General features: G+C 44.3%; 1 protein-coding gene across 1 annotated transcript in view; it reads left to right on the top strand.

Annotated features, from left to right (window-relative positions):
* GRIN2A (glutamate ionotropic receptor NMDA type subunit 2A) overlaps positions 1–15,553 on the top strand; it is a 368,609-nt gene extending 353,056 nt beyond the window's left edge. The window contains exons 11-12 of the mRNA XM_022552282.2: positions 6,464–6,702; positions 13,587–15,553. Coding sequence (XP_022407990.1) covers positions 6,464–6,702; positions 13,587–15,386 — 2,039 coding nt within the window. The 3' untranslated portion in view covers positions 15,387–15,553. The remainder of the gene's footprint in view (positions 1–6,463; positions 6,703–13,586) is intronic.
* Positions 15,554–18,399: the final 2,846 nt, after the last annotated feature.

Here is an 18,399-nt window from a genome sequence, read left to right on the forward strand (position 1 = left end):
GTATATTTTGGAGATTAATCCTTTGTCAGTTGCTTCATTTGCAAATATTTTCTCCCATTCTGAGGGTTGTCTTTTCGTCTTGTTTATGGTTTCCTTTGTTGTGCAAAAGCTTTTAAGTTTCATTCGGTCCCATTTGTTTATTTTTGTTTTTATTTCCATTTTTCTAGGAGGTGGGTCAGAAAGGATCTTGCTGTGATGTATGTCATAGAGTGTTCTGCCTATGTTTTCCTCTAAGAGTTTTATAGTGTCTGGCCTTACATGTAGCTCTTTAATCCATTTTGAGTTTATTTTTGTGGATGGTGTTAGGGAGTGTTCTAATTTCATTCTTTTACATGGAGCTGTCCAGTTTTCCTGGCAGCACTTAACAAAGAGGCTGTGTTTTCTCCATTGTTTATTCTTGCCTCGTTTATCAAAGATAAGGTGACCATATGTGTGTGGGTTTATCTCTGGGCTTTCTATCCTGTTCCATTGATCTATATTTCTGTTTTTTGTGCCAGTACCATACGGTAACTTTAGACTACTGTAACTTTGTAGTATAGTCTGAAGTCCAGGAGCCTGATTCCTCCAGCTCCATTTTTCTTTCTCAAGATTTTTTGGCTATTCAGGGTCTTTTGTGTTTCCATACAAATTGTGAAATTTTTTGTTCTAGTTCTGTGAAAAATGCCATTGGTAGTTTAATAGGGATTGCATTGAATCTGTAGATTGCTTTGGGTAGTATAGTCATTTTCACAATGTTGATTCTTCCAGTCCAAGAGCATAGTATATCTCTCCACCTGTTTGTATCATCTTTACTTTCTTTCATCAGTGTCTTATAGTTTTCTGCATACAGGTCTTTTGTCTCCCTAGGTAGGTTTATTCCTAGGTGTTGCAGTGGTAAATGGGAGTGTTTCCTTAATTTCTCTTTCAGATTTTTCATCATTAGTGTATAGGAATGCAAGAGATTTCTGTGCATTAATTTTGTATCCTGCAACTTTACCAGATTCATTGATTAGCTCTAGTAGTTTTCTGGTAGCATCTTTAGGATTCTCTATGTATAGTATCATGCCATCTGCAAACAGTGACAGTTTCACTTCTTTTCCAATTTGGATTCCTTTTATTTCTTTTTCTTCTCTGATTGCTATGGCTAAAACTTCCAAAACTATATTGAATAATAGCGGTGAGAGTGGGCAACCTTGTCTTGTTCCTGATCTTAGAGGAAGTGGTTTCAGTTTATCAACATTGAGAACAATATTGGCTGTGGGTTTGTCATATATGGCCTTTATTATGTTGAGGTAGGTTTGGTTCCCTCTATGCCTACTTTCTGGAGAGTTTTTATCATAAATGGGTGTTGAATTTTGTCAAAAGCTTTTTCTGCATCTATTGAGATTATCATATGTTTCAATTTGTTAATATGCTGTATCACATTGATTGATTTGTGTATATTGAATAATCCTTGCATTCCTGGGATAAATCACACTTGTAAAATGTAAAATGTAAAAATGTAAAATGTAATGTGAATGTAAAAATCACACTTGATCATGTTGGATTCTGTTTGCTGGTATTTTGTTGAGGATTTTTGCATCTATATTCATCAGTGATATTGGTCTGTAATTTTCTTTTTTTTTTTGTAGTATCTTTGTCTGGTTTCGGTATCAGGGTGATGGTGGCTCCGTAGAATGAGTTTGGGAGTGTTCCTCCCTCTGCTATATTTTGGAAGAGTTTGAGAAGGATAGATGTTGGCTCTTCTCTTAATGTTTGACAGAATTTACCTGTGAAGCCATCTGGTCCTGGGATTTTGTTTGTTGGAAGATTTTTTTATCGCAGTTTCAATTTCAGTGCTTGTGATTGGTCTGCTTATATTTTCTATTTCTTTCTGGTTCAGTCTCAGAAGGTTGTGCTTTTCTAAGAATTTGTCCATTTCTTCCAGGTTGTCGATTTTATTGGCATATAGTTGCTTGTAGTAATCCCTCATGATCCTTTGTATTTCTGCAGTGTCAGTTGTTACTTCTTTTTTATTTCTAATTCTATTGATTTGAGTCTTCTCCCTTTATTTCTTGATGACTCTGGCTAATGGGTTATCAATTTTGTTTATCTTCTCAAAGAACCAGCTTTTAGTTTTATTGTTCTTTGCTATCATTTCCTTCATTTCTTTTTCATTTATTTCTGATCTGATCTTTTTGATTTCTTTCCTTCTGCTAAGTTTGGGGGGTTTTTGTTCTTCTTTCTCTGATTGCTTTAGGTGTAAGGTTAGGTTGTTTATTTGAGATTTTTCTTGTTTCTTGAGGTAGGATTGTATTGCTGTAAACTTCCTTCTTAGAACTGCTTTTACTGCATCCCATAGGTTTTGGGTCATTGTGTTTTCATTGTCATTTGTTTCTAGGTGTTTTTTGATTTCCTCTTTGATTTCTTCAGTGATCTCTTGGCTATTTAGTAGTGAATTGTTTAACCTCCATGTGTTTCTATTTTTTACTGTTTTTTTCCTGTAATTGATATCTAGTCTCATAGCATTGTGGTTGGAAAAGATACTTGATATGATTTCAATTTTCTTAAATTTACCAAGGCTTGATTTGTGACCCAAGATATGGTCTATCCTCAAGAATGTTCCACAAGCACTTGAGAAGAAAGTGTATTCTGTTGTTTTTGGTTGGAATGTCCTATAAATATCAGTTAAGTCCATCTTGTTTAACGTGTCATTTAAAGCTTGTGTTTCCTTATTTATTTTCATTTTGGATGATCTGTCCATTGGTGAAAGTGGGGTGTTAAAGTCCCCTACTATGATTGTGTTACTATCGGTTTCCCCTTTTATGGCTTTTAGCATTTGCCTTATGTATTGAGGTACTCCTATGTTGGGTGCATAAATATTTACAATTGTTATACCTTCTTCTTGGATTGATCATTATGTAGTGTCCTTCTTTGTCTCTTGTAATAGTCTTTATTTTAAAGTTTATTTTGTCTGATATGAGAATTGCTACTCCAACTTTCTTTTGATTTCCATTTGCATGGAATATCTTTTTCCATCCCCTTACTTTCAGTCTGTATGTGTCTCTGAAGTGGGTCTCTTGTAGACAGCATTTGTACGGGTCTTGTTTTTGTATCCATTCAGCCAGTCTATGTCTTTTGGTTGGAGCATTTAATCCATTTACATTTAAGGTAATTATCAATATGTATGTTCCTGTTACCATTTTCTTAATTGTTTTGGGTTTGTTTTTGTAGGTCTTTTCCTTCTCTTGTGTTTCCTGCCTAGAGAAGTTCCTTTAGCATTTGTTGTAAAGCTGGTTTGGTGGTGCTGAATTCTCTTAACTTTTGCTTACCTGTAAAGCTTTTAATTTCTCCATTGAATCTGAATGAGATCCTTGCTGGGTAGACTAATCTTGGTTGTAGGTTTTTCCCTTTCATCACTGTAAATATGTCCTGCCACTCCCTTCTGGCTTGCAGAGTTTCTGCTGAAAAATCAGCTGTTGACCTTATGGGGATTCCCTTGTATGTTATTTGTTGCTTTTAACATTTTTTCCTAGTTTTTAATTTTTGATAGTTTGATTAATATGTGTCTCGGCATGTTTCTCTTTGGGTTTATCCTGTATGGTACTCTCTGTGCTTCCTGGACTTGATTGACTACTTCCTTTCCCATGTTAGGGGAGTTTTCGACTATAATCTCTTCAAATATTTTCTCAGACCCTTTCTTTTTCTCTTCTTCTGGGACCCCTATAATTCGAATGTTGGTGCATTCAGTGTTGTCCCAGAGGTCTCTGAGACTGTCCTCAATTCTTTTCATTCTTTTTTCTTTATTCTGCTCCCTGGCAGTTATTTCCACCATTTTATCTTCCAGCTCACTTATCCATTCTTCTGCCTCAGTTATTCTGTTATTGATTCCTTGTAGAGTATTTTTTTTTTTTGGCGGTACGTGGGCTTCTCACTGTTGTGGCCTCTCCCATTGTGGAGCACAGGCTCTGGACGCACAGGCTCAGTGGCCATGGCTCACAGGCCCAGCTGCTCCGCGTCTTGTGGGATCTTCCCAGACCGGGGCACGAACCCGTGTCCCCTGCATCGGCAGGCGGACTCTCAACCACTGCACCACCAGGGAAGCCCCCTTGTAGAGTATTTTTAATTTCAGTAATTGTGTTGTTCATCAGTGTTTGTTTGCTCTTTATTTCTTCTAGATCCTTGTTAAATGTTTCTTGTATTTTCTCCATTCTGTTTCCGAGATTTTGGATCATCTTTACTATAATTACTCTGAATTCTTTTTCAGGTGGGTTGCCTATTTTGTCTTCATTGATTTGGTCTTGTAGGTTTTTACCTTGCTCCTTCGTCTGTAACATATTTTTTTGTCGTTTCTTTTTCTTCTTTTTTTTTTTTTTTGATGTGTGGTGCTATATTCCTGTTTTACTGGTTGTTTGGCCTGAGCCGTCCAGCCCTGGAGTTTGCAGGCAGTTGGATAGAGCTGGGTCTTGGTGCTGAGATGAAGACCTCCGGGAGGCCTCACTCCAATTGATATTCCCTGGAGTCTGAGGTTCTCTGTTAGTCCAGCAGTTTGGACTCGGAGCTCCCACCACAGGAGCTCGGGCCCAACCTCTGGCCTGGGAACCAAGATCCTGCAAGCGGTTAATCACCACAGACTGGGAATTGGTAAATGCTCTTCTAGGAAAGGATGTGTTATCTCATTTCTCCTTTTGTAAATTATACTACTTTCTCCCAGAATGAAGTCTGAAGTGGACACTTCTCTGGATTTGAATCCTAGCTCTTCCACTTTTGAGCTAATTGGCTTAGGACAAGTTTCTAACTGTCTTCATGCCTCCCTTTTCCTATTTCTCCAGCAACTGAGCATGAGATTTTTTCTTTCCCTGTATTCCTGCCAGCATTGGTCTCTATCCTCACCAGTTTTTGCTTTTTTATAATCTCCGCTAACCCAAACAAATCCAGGGCTCCAAGCCCGAGCTCGGCAACGCAGGCCTTGCCCTTCCCCAGGCAGCTTTAGTGCCCTCACTTAGGTGGTTAGGCTCGCACCTAAACAGCGTTCTTTTCTGGGCCAGGACGTCCCTGCCTCAGGGACTAGGTGCCAAGGTGGCGCATACTCCGCGCCCAAAGGTCCTGCGGGCAGCTGCAGTGGCCGCAACACCGGTCGCCTGACAGGCTGCAGTATGAACACCCGGGCGAGGACCTGCGCACATCACGGTGGCAGCGGTGGCGGCAGCTGCGACTTCCCAGCTCCAGACCACGCCCGCTGCATGCCTCTGCAAGTGTTCTTTATTGAAGTATAGTTGGTTTACAGTATTATATTAGTTTAAATTGTACAACATAATGATTCAATATTTTTATGAATTATACTCCACCTAAAGTTATTACAAAATAATGGCTGTATTTCCCTGTGCTGTACAATATATCCTTGTTGTTTATATATTTTATGCAGAGTAGTTTATATTTCTTAATCCCATACATCTTTTATGTCTTAGAGATCGTATGTATATACAATGTAGTCATACTATTCATTTAACATTTCCTTGATTTTCACTGTTTTCGAAGGATAATTTTTAAAGACCTGAATCATAGTCTAGTGAATTGCTAGACAGTTAGTATAATTACTAGACATTTAGACTAGAGAATTTCCTCCTAAATGACAACTGGATAAAATGTGCATAAAAGAGAGACATAATAATGTCAACCGTGCCTACTTTTTTTTTCCATTGCAAACCCCACCTGCTTCTTCAGCTGCCTACTGAAGTGGGGAGGTGTTTAGTTTGCAAGGGGCCATTCAGAGCCGACTGGGATGTTTCTTGTCAAGGAAAACTTTGTGCTCTAAGTGCACTACTTCGGGTGACTTTTTGGAGTAATATTGGATGTTCTAAAGGAAGAGGAAAGAAGAAACAAATATATTTGAGGACAACTGTGTACCAGGCAGTGTGCTAGGCACTTCCTTTACAGCAACCCATGAAGGCTCCTATTTAGGAGAACTTACCATGAGCCAGGCACTACGTTTAGGAATTTTGCGTATGTGAGCTCATATCCTCCCTAGAACTCGAGGGAGTGTACGCTATTATAATACCCATTTCACAGACAGGATCACTGTGGCTCTGAAGTCACACAGCTAGTCTATGACGAAGTCAGAATGGGAATGCGAGTCTTTCTAATGTAGGCTTCGGCCAGCTTATCCCATGTCCTGTTCCAGGCTTGGGTGGGTGTTGAGGCCGGGGATAGAGAAAAGAGGGGTGGGGAGAACAGAGTAATGATGACCAAGAAAAAAAAGGCAGGGCCTGAGCCAGATTCTCTCTATACATGACCTCACTTCATCCTCCTACAGCGATATTACATAGATGCTGTTGTCATCATTATCTTCACCCCGCAAGTGAGGGAACGCAGACCAGGAGAGCTCAGTCGCTCTCACTGAGGTTGCACAGCTATAAATCACACGTGTCTGTCCCGAACGCAGGCGTGTCCGCCCCACAGTGCGTGCCCTGCTCCTTACTGCCTATGGCTCTTGTCTTCTGTCCAGGGGAGATGGAAGAGCTGGAGACCCTGTGGCTCACGGGGATCTGCCACAACGAGAAGAATGAGGTGATGAGCAGCCAGCTGGACGTCGACAACATGGCGGGTGTGTTCTACATGCTGGCGGCCGCCATGGCCCTCAGCCTCATCACCTTCATCTGGGAACACCTCTTCTACTGGAAGCTGCGCTTCTGCTTCACGGGCGTGTGCTCCGACCGGCCGGGCCTGCTCTTCTCCATCAGCAGGGTCAGTACCCCTGGCAGCTACTTCCCTCTGCGGCAGGCAGGTCCAGAAAAGCACAGGGCTTCCAGAGAATCAGGGATTCTTGACTCCTGGGTGGGGGTGTGATGTCTCCACACCCTCCCCTCACCCATCAGCCCTTCTTGGATTTGTCAGAAGGGCACCAGTTTCTGTGTTCATAAGCCAGATGCAAGCTAGAGATGAAGGTGAATAGGTAAGGCAGGCCGGGCATGAGAAAAAGAGCAGAAGTGAAACTAAAAATAGCAGCTGAACCCTGGTGTCAAAGGGAGGGAACAATGGAGAATGTGGAGAACTAAGACACATAGCGTAAAACCCACCACACCCAAAGGGGGCAGTCGTCCTCCACTCCTGCTGAGTATGGTTTTAGCGGAAGGCAGAGCCAGTCTTACCAGGTCTTCCAGTTTTTAAAAGAGAAAGCAACCATCTGATTATATGTGAAAACTTTCAACTTTTGAATACTAGTAACTAATTCCATTGACAAATAGAAAAACACATGGGCCAAACACAGCCAGTCTGTGGCCTCCCTCATGAGCACCCAGATATGCTCTAGGACATTATTAAAATTCCTGTGTAGGATGTTATGATGTTTGCATGCATTCCAACAGATCACGTGTGACAAAACGAAAATCTACATGCAAAGCCATGTTGTGTGTGTGAACGCAGCTGACAAACCACAAAAGCGTGTACGATGTAACAGAGCCTGAAATGAAACACAGGCATGAAGAACCACGAGAAAATGCACACACATCAAACAGGAAACAAAATATACATTCAACACGACATAAACCACAGCACAGAATACACACGCTGTAGTAAGTGCACTCACGTTCGAGCCACAGAAACCTCATTACATGCTGCACGACATGGCGTGTGTGTGGCCATAAACAGGTACACGCGTCAGAATTCATCAATAACGATGACAATTGTGGAAAATGCTTATATTTGTAGGTACATGTATGTCCCTGGCACCATGTAAGGAATTTATACTCATAATTTCATTTAACCTACAAACCAATTCTGTGAGGTAGGTACTGATATTGGCCCAGAATTGGGGAAACTCAGATTTATGAAGTTAGAGGAATTACCCAACACCACACAGCCTTGCTGGAGCCAGGATTTGACTCCAGGTGGTGTGGTAGCAGCCAGAGCCCACACTCTTACGCAACAAACATCAAATACAAGCAACACAAGAGATTTGATACAAATCATACTATACAACGTGTATGTGCACACAACTCATATAATATATAATATATATTTTAATATAATATATATTTTTACTTTTTTTTTTTTTTTTGCGGTACGCGGGCCTCTTACCGTTGTGGCCTATCCTGTTGCGGAGCACAGGCTCCAGACGCGCAGGCTCAATGGCCATGGCTCACGGGCCCAGCCGCTCCGCGGCATGTGGGATCTTCCCGGATCGGGGCACGAACCCGTGTCCCCTGCATCGGCAGGCGGACTCTCAACCACTGCACCACCAGGGAAGCCCTATTTTTACTTTTTAAATACAAGCTACTCACTTACTTGCATCACAATAAAAACACATACGTACATATCGTTCACTTGTCTTCCAACACAGTATAACATTATCTATCCACCTGGCAATCAGTCAGTCAGTCATCCATCCATCCATGCATCCATCCATTCATCTATCCATCTGTCCATCTATCCATCCATCTATTTATCTACCTATTTCTTCCGTTTACTCACCTTGGAATTTTTTTACTCTGAAAGAGTTTAACATATTAGGATTTGAAACATGGTGAAAAATATGTGGTTAGAAACATCTAATTTTATATGCTAATGTTCATTGGGAAAATGAAATAATCATCTAAAGAGGAACTTGTGTATTCTTAGTATTTGGTGGTTTTAAGACATCCAGAAGGTACACATGGGCTTAGTCAGGAGGATTTATTTTCTCCATTCAGTGGCACTCTAAACTTGAGTTCTATGCAAATACATATTTCCTAATTAGCTTGATGGCCTCTAAACACACAGATTGCTTAGAAATAACAACGTGCATGCATACAGCTAGGTGTTAAGCCAACTTTAAGCTAATTCTCTTCACCAGTTACTAAAGGCTTTCCATATCCAAATGATTCTGAGATTGCCATGAGCAAATGCACACTATTGCCTTTACTCGTAAATCCTGCTTGTTTTTGCAAGAGTGTTCCCTCTGTCCGAGATATCATTAAAGAAGCCAAGTTAATAGGATTGTCACTATGAGAAATGGACTAAATCCCTCACTCCCATTCCAAGCATCTTGAGGGACGGGGGGGGGGGGGAAGTGGGGACTGGGCACAGCATTGCTGTGTTGTGCCTTGACAAGCTGGAACTGGAACTTCTGTCTCCCCCTCCCTAGAGGAGAGAGGACCCCATGTCCCATGGGACACAAATGCAAACCTCAGATGCCTGCACTCCTGGCACGGCCAAGGTTGAAGGTCAGAGTTCACAGAGTCATTTATTTTACATTAGAACCAAGTTTCTCCCACAGCTGTGGCCTTTGTTTATTACGACTTACAGAAACGTGTCCTCTCTTCTGTGGGATGCTCTTAACTTTTGTCTTCTCTCCGCAATGCTGTCCCTTTCATGTTGAAAAAAATATTCACTGTCACCAGTAAAAAAGAACCACCTCGGTTGTCTCCAGAGACGTGAGGAATGGGAGATGTAGCAAAGCCAGAGGCCAGGGAGGTGGAAACCGTGACATCTTCCCAACGAGCCCAGAGGAGAGCTTGCACAGCTCCTGGCTGACCCACAATGGGGACCAGCAGAATGGAAGTCAGATACCATCTTAGTGCATTCGGGCTGCTATAACAAAATGCCACAGACTGGGTGCTTTATCCACAATAGAAATGTATTGCTTACAGTTCTGGGGGCTGCAAGTCCGAGATCAGGGTGCCAGCGTGGTCGGGTGAGGACCCTCTTCCGGGTTGCAGATTTCCCCTTGTGTTGAAGGGATGAGGGAGCTCTGTGGGGTCTCTTTTACAAGAGCACTTATCGCATTCAGGAGGGCTCCTCCCAAAGGCCCCACCTTGGACCTCATGACATAAGCACTTACCTACCACTAATACCATCACCTTTGGGACTAGGCTCTCCGCATATGAATTGGGAGGTGGGGTACACAAACATGCAGACCATAGCAGACACTTTAGGGATCAGGCCCAGGCACCAAGGAACCAAGGAGGACAGTATCGCCCCAGTGAGAAAGGGGGCGGGGAGTGGAACAGAGCAAACTGTCTGGAACGGCACATTGAGTCTTCAATGCTAATTTCATCTGAGCCCATTATAGGGCCGAGAGGGCATCTTATTTCCACAACCCATAAAAGGTAGCCGGAATCTATGAATAATAGAGAGGAGGAAAGAAAGAGCTCTGCAAGGAAGAAAGAAACTCCAGCCCAGGGATTTGGCTCCTGAGGTAGGATTTAGGCAACTTATCTAATTAGAAAGCCGCAGTGGCTTTCCAGAGCAAACCTCCAGCTTCGATCAAACGGGCGCTGTGTGCTCGTACTAGTGTGAGGAGAGAGAGGTGAGGTGACAAACAGGGAGGGCACATCGGGGATGACTGAGCAGCTCACCCACTAGCATTTATGGAGCCCCTTCCATGTCAGGTGCTTTGCTTGCATTATCAGATCTTGCCCTCGTACCCACCTTAGAGTGTATGATTCCCATCTTACAGATGTGGAACTTGAGGCTCAAAAAGATGTAGTTGCTCAGCCAAGGTCACAGAGCTAAAAAAGGATGGAGCTGGGGCTCATTTCCAGTGGGTTCCGGGTCTCTGACTCTTCCCATCCTTCTGTAATACACACCCCACCTCCTCACCAGCACATCTGGAAGATGGGTCAACTTAGTTGATGAACACTTTCATCCAAACCTGGGGTACAGGCACCACGTTGAGTCCTTCCCGAGGCTTTGCCAGGCAGATCAGCACCTAGGAACTGCCTTAGCTGTGTTGTGTGAGTCCCAGCGGAAACCAGGGATGAGAAGAAGCAGTCAGCAGCCATCCTCTCTGCTCCTGAAACATAGCGCAGCTCCCTGGCCACTTCTGTGGGCCTCCTGCAAATACAGAGACAACCAGCTCATCTTGGCGGGCGGGAGCACACTGCCCTGATGGCGAAGGGTGGAAGCAAGTTCTCAAAGTCTCTAAAAGGAGGAGGGAGCTCATTAAAATAAAATTGCAAAGTTAGAAAAAATTTAAAAACTAGTGTTTTTGTAATGCTAGCAACAGGAAAAAAAGGCTATGATCTTGGCTGATTCAAACGTGTAGGAGACACACTGATTTCCACCTATAGTAGCAGAATCCCTCTAGGTCATTGTAGGAGATTATTACATTACTAAATTGGACAGGGAAGGCATACGTTAACATAAAAGATTCAAAAGCACGGTGCTATGTGAAATACACGGTGTGTGTGTATGATTTTGACGTCCAGCAGCCCTGGAAGCAAAGAGGAGACACTGCTTCCTGGGAGGGAACAGGGAAGGAGACCACACAGCATCGAGAAAGAGACTAAAGGTAAGGCTGCAGCAGGTGGGAAGTGCCCGATGCCAGGGCCTTGGCCTCAGGGAGCCTTCACCGTGCAGCCTGGGGTTGAAGGGGGTCAGAGAAAGAGAAGCTCAAATGTACAACTGTAGGCTTTTCTGTTTACTGTTCCTCGACAGAGTGGAGACTGTCTCTAGAAAACTACAAGAAAAACGCAGCAGTGCAAACAGTTTGAGGCTGTCACAGTTCTGTGAGCATCCCTGCAGGTTCAGTGCATCCCCACCATGGGGAATTGATGGAGCCGCTATAAGAGTCCAGAGTTACCGACCCATAGTCCCCACTAGTTTATGCCAAAGTCAGCAGCAGCTACCGCATCCCTTTTACAAACAAACCCCTTCTTGGGCCGGCTCCCTGTCAGTCTTGGGAGGACCAGGTCAAATCCTGCAGCCTGGACCGAATTGTTCCCTTTAGGTACCGCGGCCAAAATCTGGGGGCAGGAGTGGGGAAGGGAGGAGCACAAATCACAACACCACTGACGCTCTTTTGCCTGTTATTGTAGAATGAATCGAGAGCTCTGCCCCTGAGGTACTTTCAAGGAAAAGTAAACAGTTTTGTTTTTTGTGGGGTTTTTTTGCGATACGCGGGCCTCTCACTGTTGTGGCCTCTCCCACTGCGGAGCACAGGCTCTGGACGCACAGGCTCAGCGGCCATGGCTCACGGGCCCAGCTGCTCCGCGGCATGTGGGATCTTCCCAGACTGGGGCACGAATCCGTGTCCCCTGCATCGGCAGGCGGACTCTCAACCACTGCGCCACCAGGGAAGCCCAACAGTTATTTTTAAGACAGGAAGAAGGTGGAGTGGAAAACAAGAGATATATGGATGGGGGTGCTTATATCTGAGCTACCCCCGAGTCCCTCAGTCATTCAGTTCCCTGGATGGATTTAAATGCAGCATCACTGCGTCATCAGGACTCTCCACTCTTCTTAGTAACTAAAACTCTAACTATGCTCAACAAATTCTCACACAGCCAAAACACAAAGAATATATATATATATTGAGTGGGTAAGTGAAAAGTCCAAGAAGGGAGCTCCAGGGTTCAAACCATATGATGTTTTTTTATCCCACCATCTATGTCTATTCCTCCAAAAAATGTCTGATTGACCACACATGGGTCTCAGGTCGTCGTCTTCTTTTGGTCGGGGGGGTGGAGCTGGGAGAGACTGTTCCAGAAGTTTTAACTTGAAGTATAATTGGCTTACAATATTGTATATCAGGTGTACTACATAGTGGCTCAGTATTTTTATACATTATGAAATAATCACCATAACAACTTTAGTTACCATCTATCACATGCAAAGTTATTAGAATATTATTGACTATATTTTCTATACTGTACATTATATTCCCATGACTTATTTATCTTAAAGCTGAAGATTTTACCTCTTAATCCCCTTCACCGGTTTCACCCATCTGTCTAACCCCCTCGCCTTTGGCAACTACCAGTTTGTTCTCTGTTTCTATTGAATCTGGTTTTGTTTTGTTATGGCTGTTCATTTGTTTTGGTTTTAGATTCCACATATAAGTGAAATCATATGGTATTTGTCTTTCTCTGTCTGACTTATCTCAGCATAATACCCTCTAGGTCCGTCTATGTTGTCACAAATGGCAAGATTTCATTCTTTTTTATGGCTGAATACTATTCCATTGTGTGTGTGTGTGTGTGTGTCTGTGTGTCTGCGTGTACATACCACATCTTCTTTTCTATTCCTCTATCAATGGACACTTCAGTTGCTTCCATATCTTGGCTACTGTAAATAATGGTGTGATGAACATTGGGGTGCATGTATATTTTTTTAGTGTTTTTATTTCCTTCAGATAAATATTGGGTCTTATGCTTTAATTGATGGCTTCAGTGTAGGGGTAGCAGTAATTCCCAGAGGAATCAATGATTGGTGATCCTTGTATGCTGACTCAGTAGCTGACTCTCTGGTATCCAGAGTCCAGAGATGATCCTGGGAAACTTTAATAAAAGTGAGGGTTGGTGACCGGGGTGTTGGGAGGGTCAACCAAATCCTTACACGCCAGTTTGGAGGTGCTGAGACCCTTAGAGTTGTATGAGGATTAGTGGATATTTTTTCTCAAACTCTATGTATGACTATTGGCAAAAGTGTCAGATAATCTTGATATCTTGTGCCAGAGCGACAAGATAAGCCTGATGCTTTGCCACTGGTCTCGTACATTTAAGAAGCATTATCAGGATTCAGATTGGATTTCACTGTTTCTCCAGGACTCCTGTAAGAAGGTCATGTCTCACCTTTGCAGGTGCAGTTCAGGTGTGAAATGGTTTCATGTCCTTGCTGCTGAGGATGGTGTTTTGTGCTCCTCCCCACAGGGCATTTACAGCTGCATTCACGGGGTGCACATTGAAGAAAAGAAGAAGTCTCCAGACTTCAATCTGACCGGATCCCAGAGCAACATGTTAAAACTCCTTCGGTCAGCCAAAAACATTTCCAACTTGTCCAACGTGAACTCCTCAAGAATGGATTCCCCCAAAAGAGCTGCTGACTTCATTCAAAGAGGATCCCTCATCATGGACATGGTTTCAGATAAGGGAAACATGATATATTCAGACAACAGGTCCTTTCAGGGGAAAGACAGCATTTTTGGGGACAACATGAATGAACTGCAAACCTTCATGGCCAACAGGCACAAGGATAACCTCAACAACTACGTGTTCCAGGGCCAGCACCCTCTGACTCTAAATGAGTCTAACCCTAACACAGTGGAGGTGGCCGTGAGCACGGAATCCAAAGGGAACTCCAGGCCCCGGCAGCTTTGGAAGAAATCCATGGAATCTCTACGCCAAGATTCGCTGACCCAGAACCCAGTCTCCCAGAGGGATGAGGGAACCGTGGAGAACAGGAGCTACTCCCTAAAGAGTCCTAGGTACCTTCCAGAAGAGGTGGCCCACTCGGACATCTCAGAAACTTCGAGCCGGGCCACGTGCCACCGGGAGCCTGACAACAGTAAGAACCACAAGGCCAAGGACAACTTCAAAAGGTCAGTGGCCTCCAAATACCCCAAGGACTGCAGCGAGGTTGAGCGCTCCTACCTGAAAACCAAAGCGAGCTCCCCCAGGGACAAGATCTACACCATTGATGGGGAGAGGGAGGCCAGTTTCCACCTCGATCCTCCCCAGTTTGTCGAAAACATGGCCCTTCCCGAGAACGTGGACTTCTCCAATGTCTACCAGGACCATGGTGACAGTTTCCGCAAGGGGGACTCCACACTGCCCATGAACAGGAGCCCCCTGCACGATGAAGATGGGCTCCCCAACAATGACCAGTATAAACTCTACTCCAAGCACTTCACCTTGAAAGACAAGAGTTCCCCTCACAGCGAGGGCAGCGACCGTTACCGGCAGAACTCCACGCACTGCAGGAGCTGCCTGTCCAACCTGCCCACCTATTCAGGCCACTTCACCATGAGGTCCCCCTTCAAATGCGACTCCTGCCTGCGGATGGGGAACCTCTATGACATTGACGAAGACCAGATGCTTCAGGAGACAGGTAACGCAGCTACCCAGGAGGAGGTCTACCAGCAGGACTGGGCACAGAGCAGCGCCCTCCAGTTCCCAAAGAACAAACTGAGGATTAGCCGGCAGCATTCCTACGATAACATCCTCGACAAACCCAGGGAGGTGGACCTTAGCAGGCCCTCCCGGAGCATAAGCCTCAAGGACAGGGAGCGGCTTCTGGAGGGAAACTTGTACGGGAGTCTCTTTAGTGTCCCCTCCAGCAAACTCTCGGGGAACAAAGGCTCCCTTTTCCCCCAGGGTCTGGAGGTCAGCAAACGGAGCAAGTCTCTCTTGCCAGACCACACCTCCGATAACCCTTTCCTCCACTCCTATGGGGATGACCAACGCTTAGTTATTGGGAGGTGCCCCTCGGACCCTTATAAACACTCGCTGCCATCCCAGGCAGTGAATGACAGCTATCTCCGATCGTCCTTGAGGTCGACGGCGTCATACTGTTCCAGGGACAGTAGAGGCCACAGCGATGTGTATATTTCGGAGCATGTTATGCCTTACGCTGCAAATAAGAATAAAATGTACTCTGCCCCCAGGGTTTTAAATTCCTGCAGCAATAGACGCGTGTACAAGAAAATGCCTAGTATTGAATCCGATGTTTAAAACCTTCCATTAATGTTTTATCTATAGGGAAACATAGGTAATGGCCAACGTTCCGGAGGATAAATGTTGGATGTCCAATAGTGCCCTGCAAAGAGCAAGAGGATTTAGGAAGGTATTTTTCTGTTGGTTCTTTTGCACATGGCTCCATGCCACAGTCTTCCACTCAAGGAATCTTGTGAGGTGTGTGCTGAGCGTGGCAGATACCAGATAGGTGAGTCCTTAACCAAAAATCAACCAATAAAAGGGCAAGTCTCCTGGACATGCCCGCTAGGTATGTTGGCAATAATGACGCGTTGGATGCCAGTGGTGATGTGATGATTTCCTATATTCCAAATTCCATTAAGGCCAGTCCACCATGTAATTTCCTCATCAGAAATGCCTAATGGTTTCTCTAATACAGAGTAAGCAATATGGTATGCATGTAAATCTGACACAGACAAAACAAGAATGCATCTGCACTGTAGCGAGATTGACACGTGCAAGAGATTAGGAAGTTTGGATTTATAACTGGTCCAGCTTTATTGTTATGCCTTCCATCACAGCCCCGGCCCAACCCCAGAACTCCAGGCTCCCCCAAGGAGTAGCAAATCAGTGTGTTTGTGGTCACTCTGCTAGCTTCACTGTAGTCCATTTCCAAGACACATCTGGAGTAAAAGGCCAGAAGGGCCCTCAGGCAGAGAGCTACAGGAATCCCTTTGGATGTCGATTTGTGTATTTCACAGACACTCTCTCACCCTTGGCTTCGATGGTCTTGTTCAGAGCTGCATAAACTCACACATTTGTGTCTTCAATATCGTGTAAGTGTGGATCTTCTGTCTATGACACAGCGGCCGTTGTAGGTTATCCCGAAGACTCCTGTGTACGTAAGTTTGCATTTCCCCCTTCTGGTGATGACTCAGGGTTGTATAGTATCTGTTACCCTTCCCCCGCAGAGTAACCATCACTCGTTCAGTCCCCGAATCAGCATGGTGGCGTTTCATTGCGTGTTGCTGTTCCCAGTGTGGTGAATGTGGTGGCATGTGCCGGCAGCCGTATGTGTACTGCGATCCTTAAGAAATAAAAGGCCATCCGTCTGCTGAAGGCCAGCGTGGCTGTAGGGTTATCTTCCTTAACGTCCTGAAATTCAGCTGGACACTCGTCTCCAGCCCCACTTCCTTAAATCAAAAGCCTTCAAAACATGAGAGACACTCATGCATCTACCCTGAGCAGCCTCCAAATTGTGGATAAACTTTAGTGGGACAAGTGATCTCTCTCTTCTGAAACAGTCACTCTGTTGGAGGCAAACTGCCTCATTAGCACCAACGGGAGATGAAAAATTCCTCGAAGCATCTGTCATTTCCGAGCCACCTCCATTCTCACTCTACTCAAACCTGTGCATAAATGATATGAGATGATACTCATTTTGTAAACCTTGGGGGAAGGGTAGGGAATCTTTATGCGTGAGAAGCTCTTAGCACCGTGCCTGGTACATGCGGTGTGGCCCCTCAGAATTAAGGCAGTTGTTATGATACTTCATCAGACAAGAATTTTCTAGTTTAAAAATTAAATATGATGAAACCCACAGCCATATTAATTGAACACTTTATATCGTTCTAATCCAATAATTAGTGTGTTTTAAATACATGAATATCCCTGAAATGCTTGAGCTAAGTAGCCACCCATTTTGCAGGGCACCTGGGTCTGTTGTGGTGTCATGTTACAGAAGCCCTAGGCTAATGTAAACGGGCCTGACCATTTCCTTGTTTCCTCCTGCGTTTTGCTAGCGTTCCCAGAGGAGGGGACAGAATGGCAGGTTGAAAAGTTATCCTGTTTCTTTTAGTCATGCTGTGTTCTGTTTGGTAGGCAATGCTTTCCCATGAGTGGGCAGGTGCCAGGAATAATTCTCTTAGAGCTTGAGGATTCATTGAGTGGCTCCCTCTTTGAGAAAGTGCACCTGACCTACAATATTCCTATAATGATGAAAAGTGGTTGCAGTAAAGTTCAGGGTCAGTGGTAGAGAGGCAGAGGGAGGCAGTGGGTGAGAAAGTCTTTGAGGTTGAAAGGCAGAAGGGGCCAACTAGGTGCTGAGGAGGAACGCACTTGAATGTTGCGTTTTATTTCTTGGATGTTGCACCTTTACTGCCTCAAGAGAATGGAGAAGCCTAGATTGAAAGACCCGGAATAGTCCCCCCAATTTCTAATCTTAGACACACCTGGGACCATATCATTTTTTAGAATTTACTGCCTTTGCCCTTCCACTGCATTCTAGACCTATACAGCCCCAGCCAGGATCACCTCCATTTCCTCACAAGACTGGCATGTCTTGACATGAAATGAATTGAAAAGTCTCCCCAGAATACAGAAGAGCGGTACATCGCCAGTCTAAAGAGGCTGTCTGTCTTCCTCCAGTGTCCTCCAAACCAGGGAGCTGCCAAATATGGCAGAGATCTCCAGGGAGAGCGAGAATTACACTTGGAATGATCCCATAGATCAAAAACCCTTCTTCTAATAACAGCATTAGTTCTGCTATTAACCCCATGCCTCTCTGGGTATAGAAACTAAAAACATGGCTTTGGGAAGAACCGACAGTAATGTAGTGAAAAAAAGTATACACTTCCTTTAATGCCTAAAGTGTTTTTAAAAAAATAACTAGGATTGGATGCTATGTAATAAATACCATTTCCTTCCTCCACAAATTCACTGACTCTTAATAGTGATGATCCCAAACTTCAGACAATCGACCATTGATGGGATGGTCACTTTCCAAGTGAAAGGTAGTGATGTTGAGCTATTCAGAGGTAGTCCAAGTCATTTCAGTTCTTTGGAGAAAGAGTAGCAGGAATATAACATCCAACAGTAAATCACACCTACAGTACAGGAGGCGATAAGAATTACATAGGAGGACCTGAACTATGGGTTCATTACAGAGGGTTCCTCTGACACGTCTAGGCTCTGAGTCCTTAGATTCGTTGATGCCAAGGATCCAGAATCTCTGAACCCAAATGTGTGCCAGAGTTTCCTCTGACTCAAGTCG

This window comes from Delphinapterus leucas, chromosome 15, assembly GCF_059928025.1.
Source record: "Delphinapterus leucas isolate spDelLeu-1000000601 "Yukka" chromosome 15, BTC_Dleu_Yukka2, whole genome shotgun sequence".
Taxonomy (NCBI): Eukaryota; Metazoa; Chordata; class Mammalia; order Artiodactyla; family Monodontidae; genus Delphinapterus; species Delphinapterus leucas.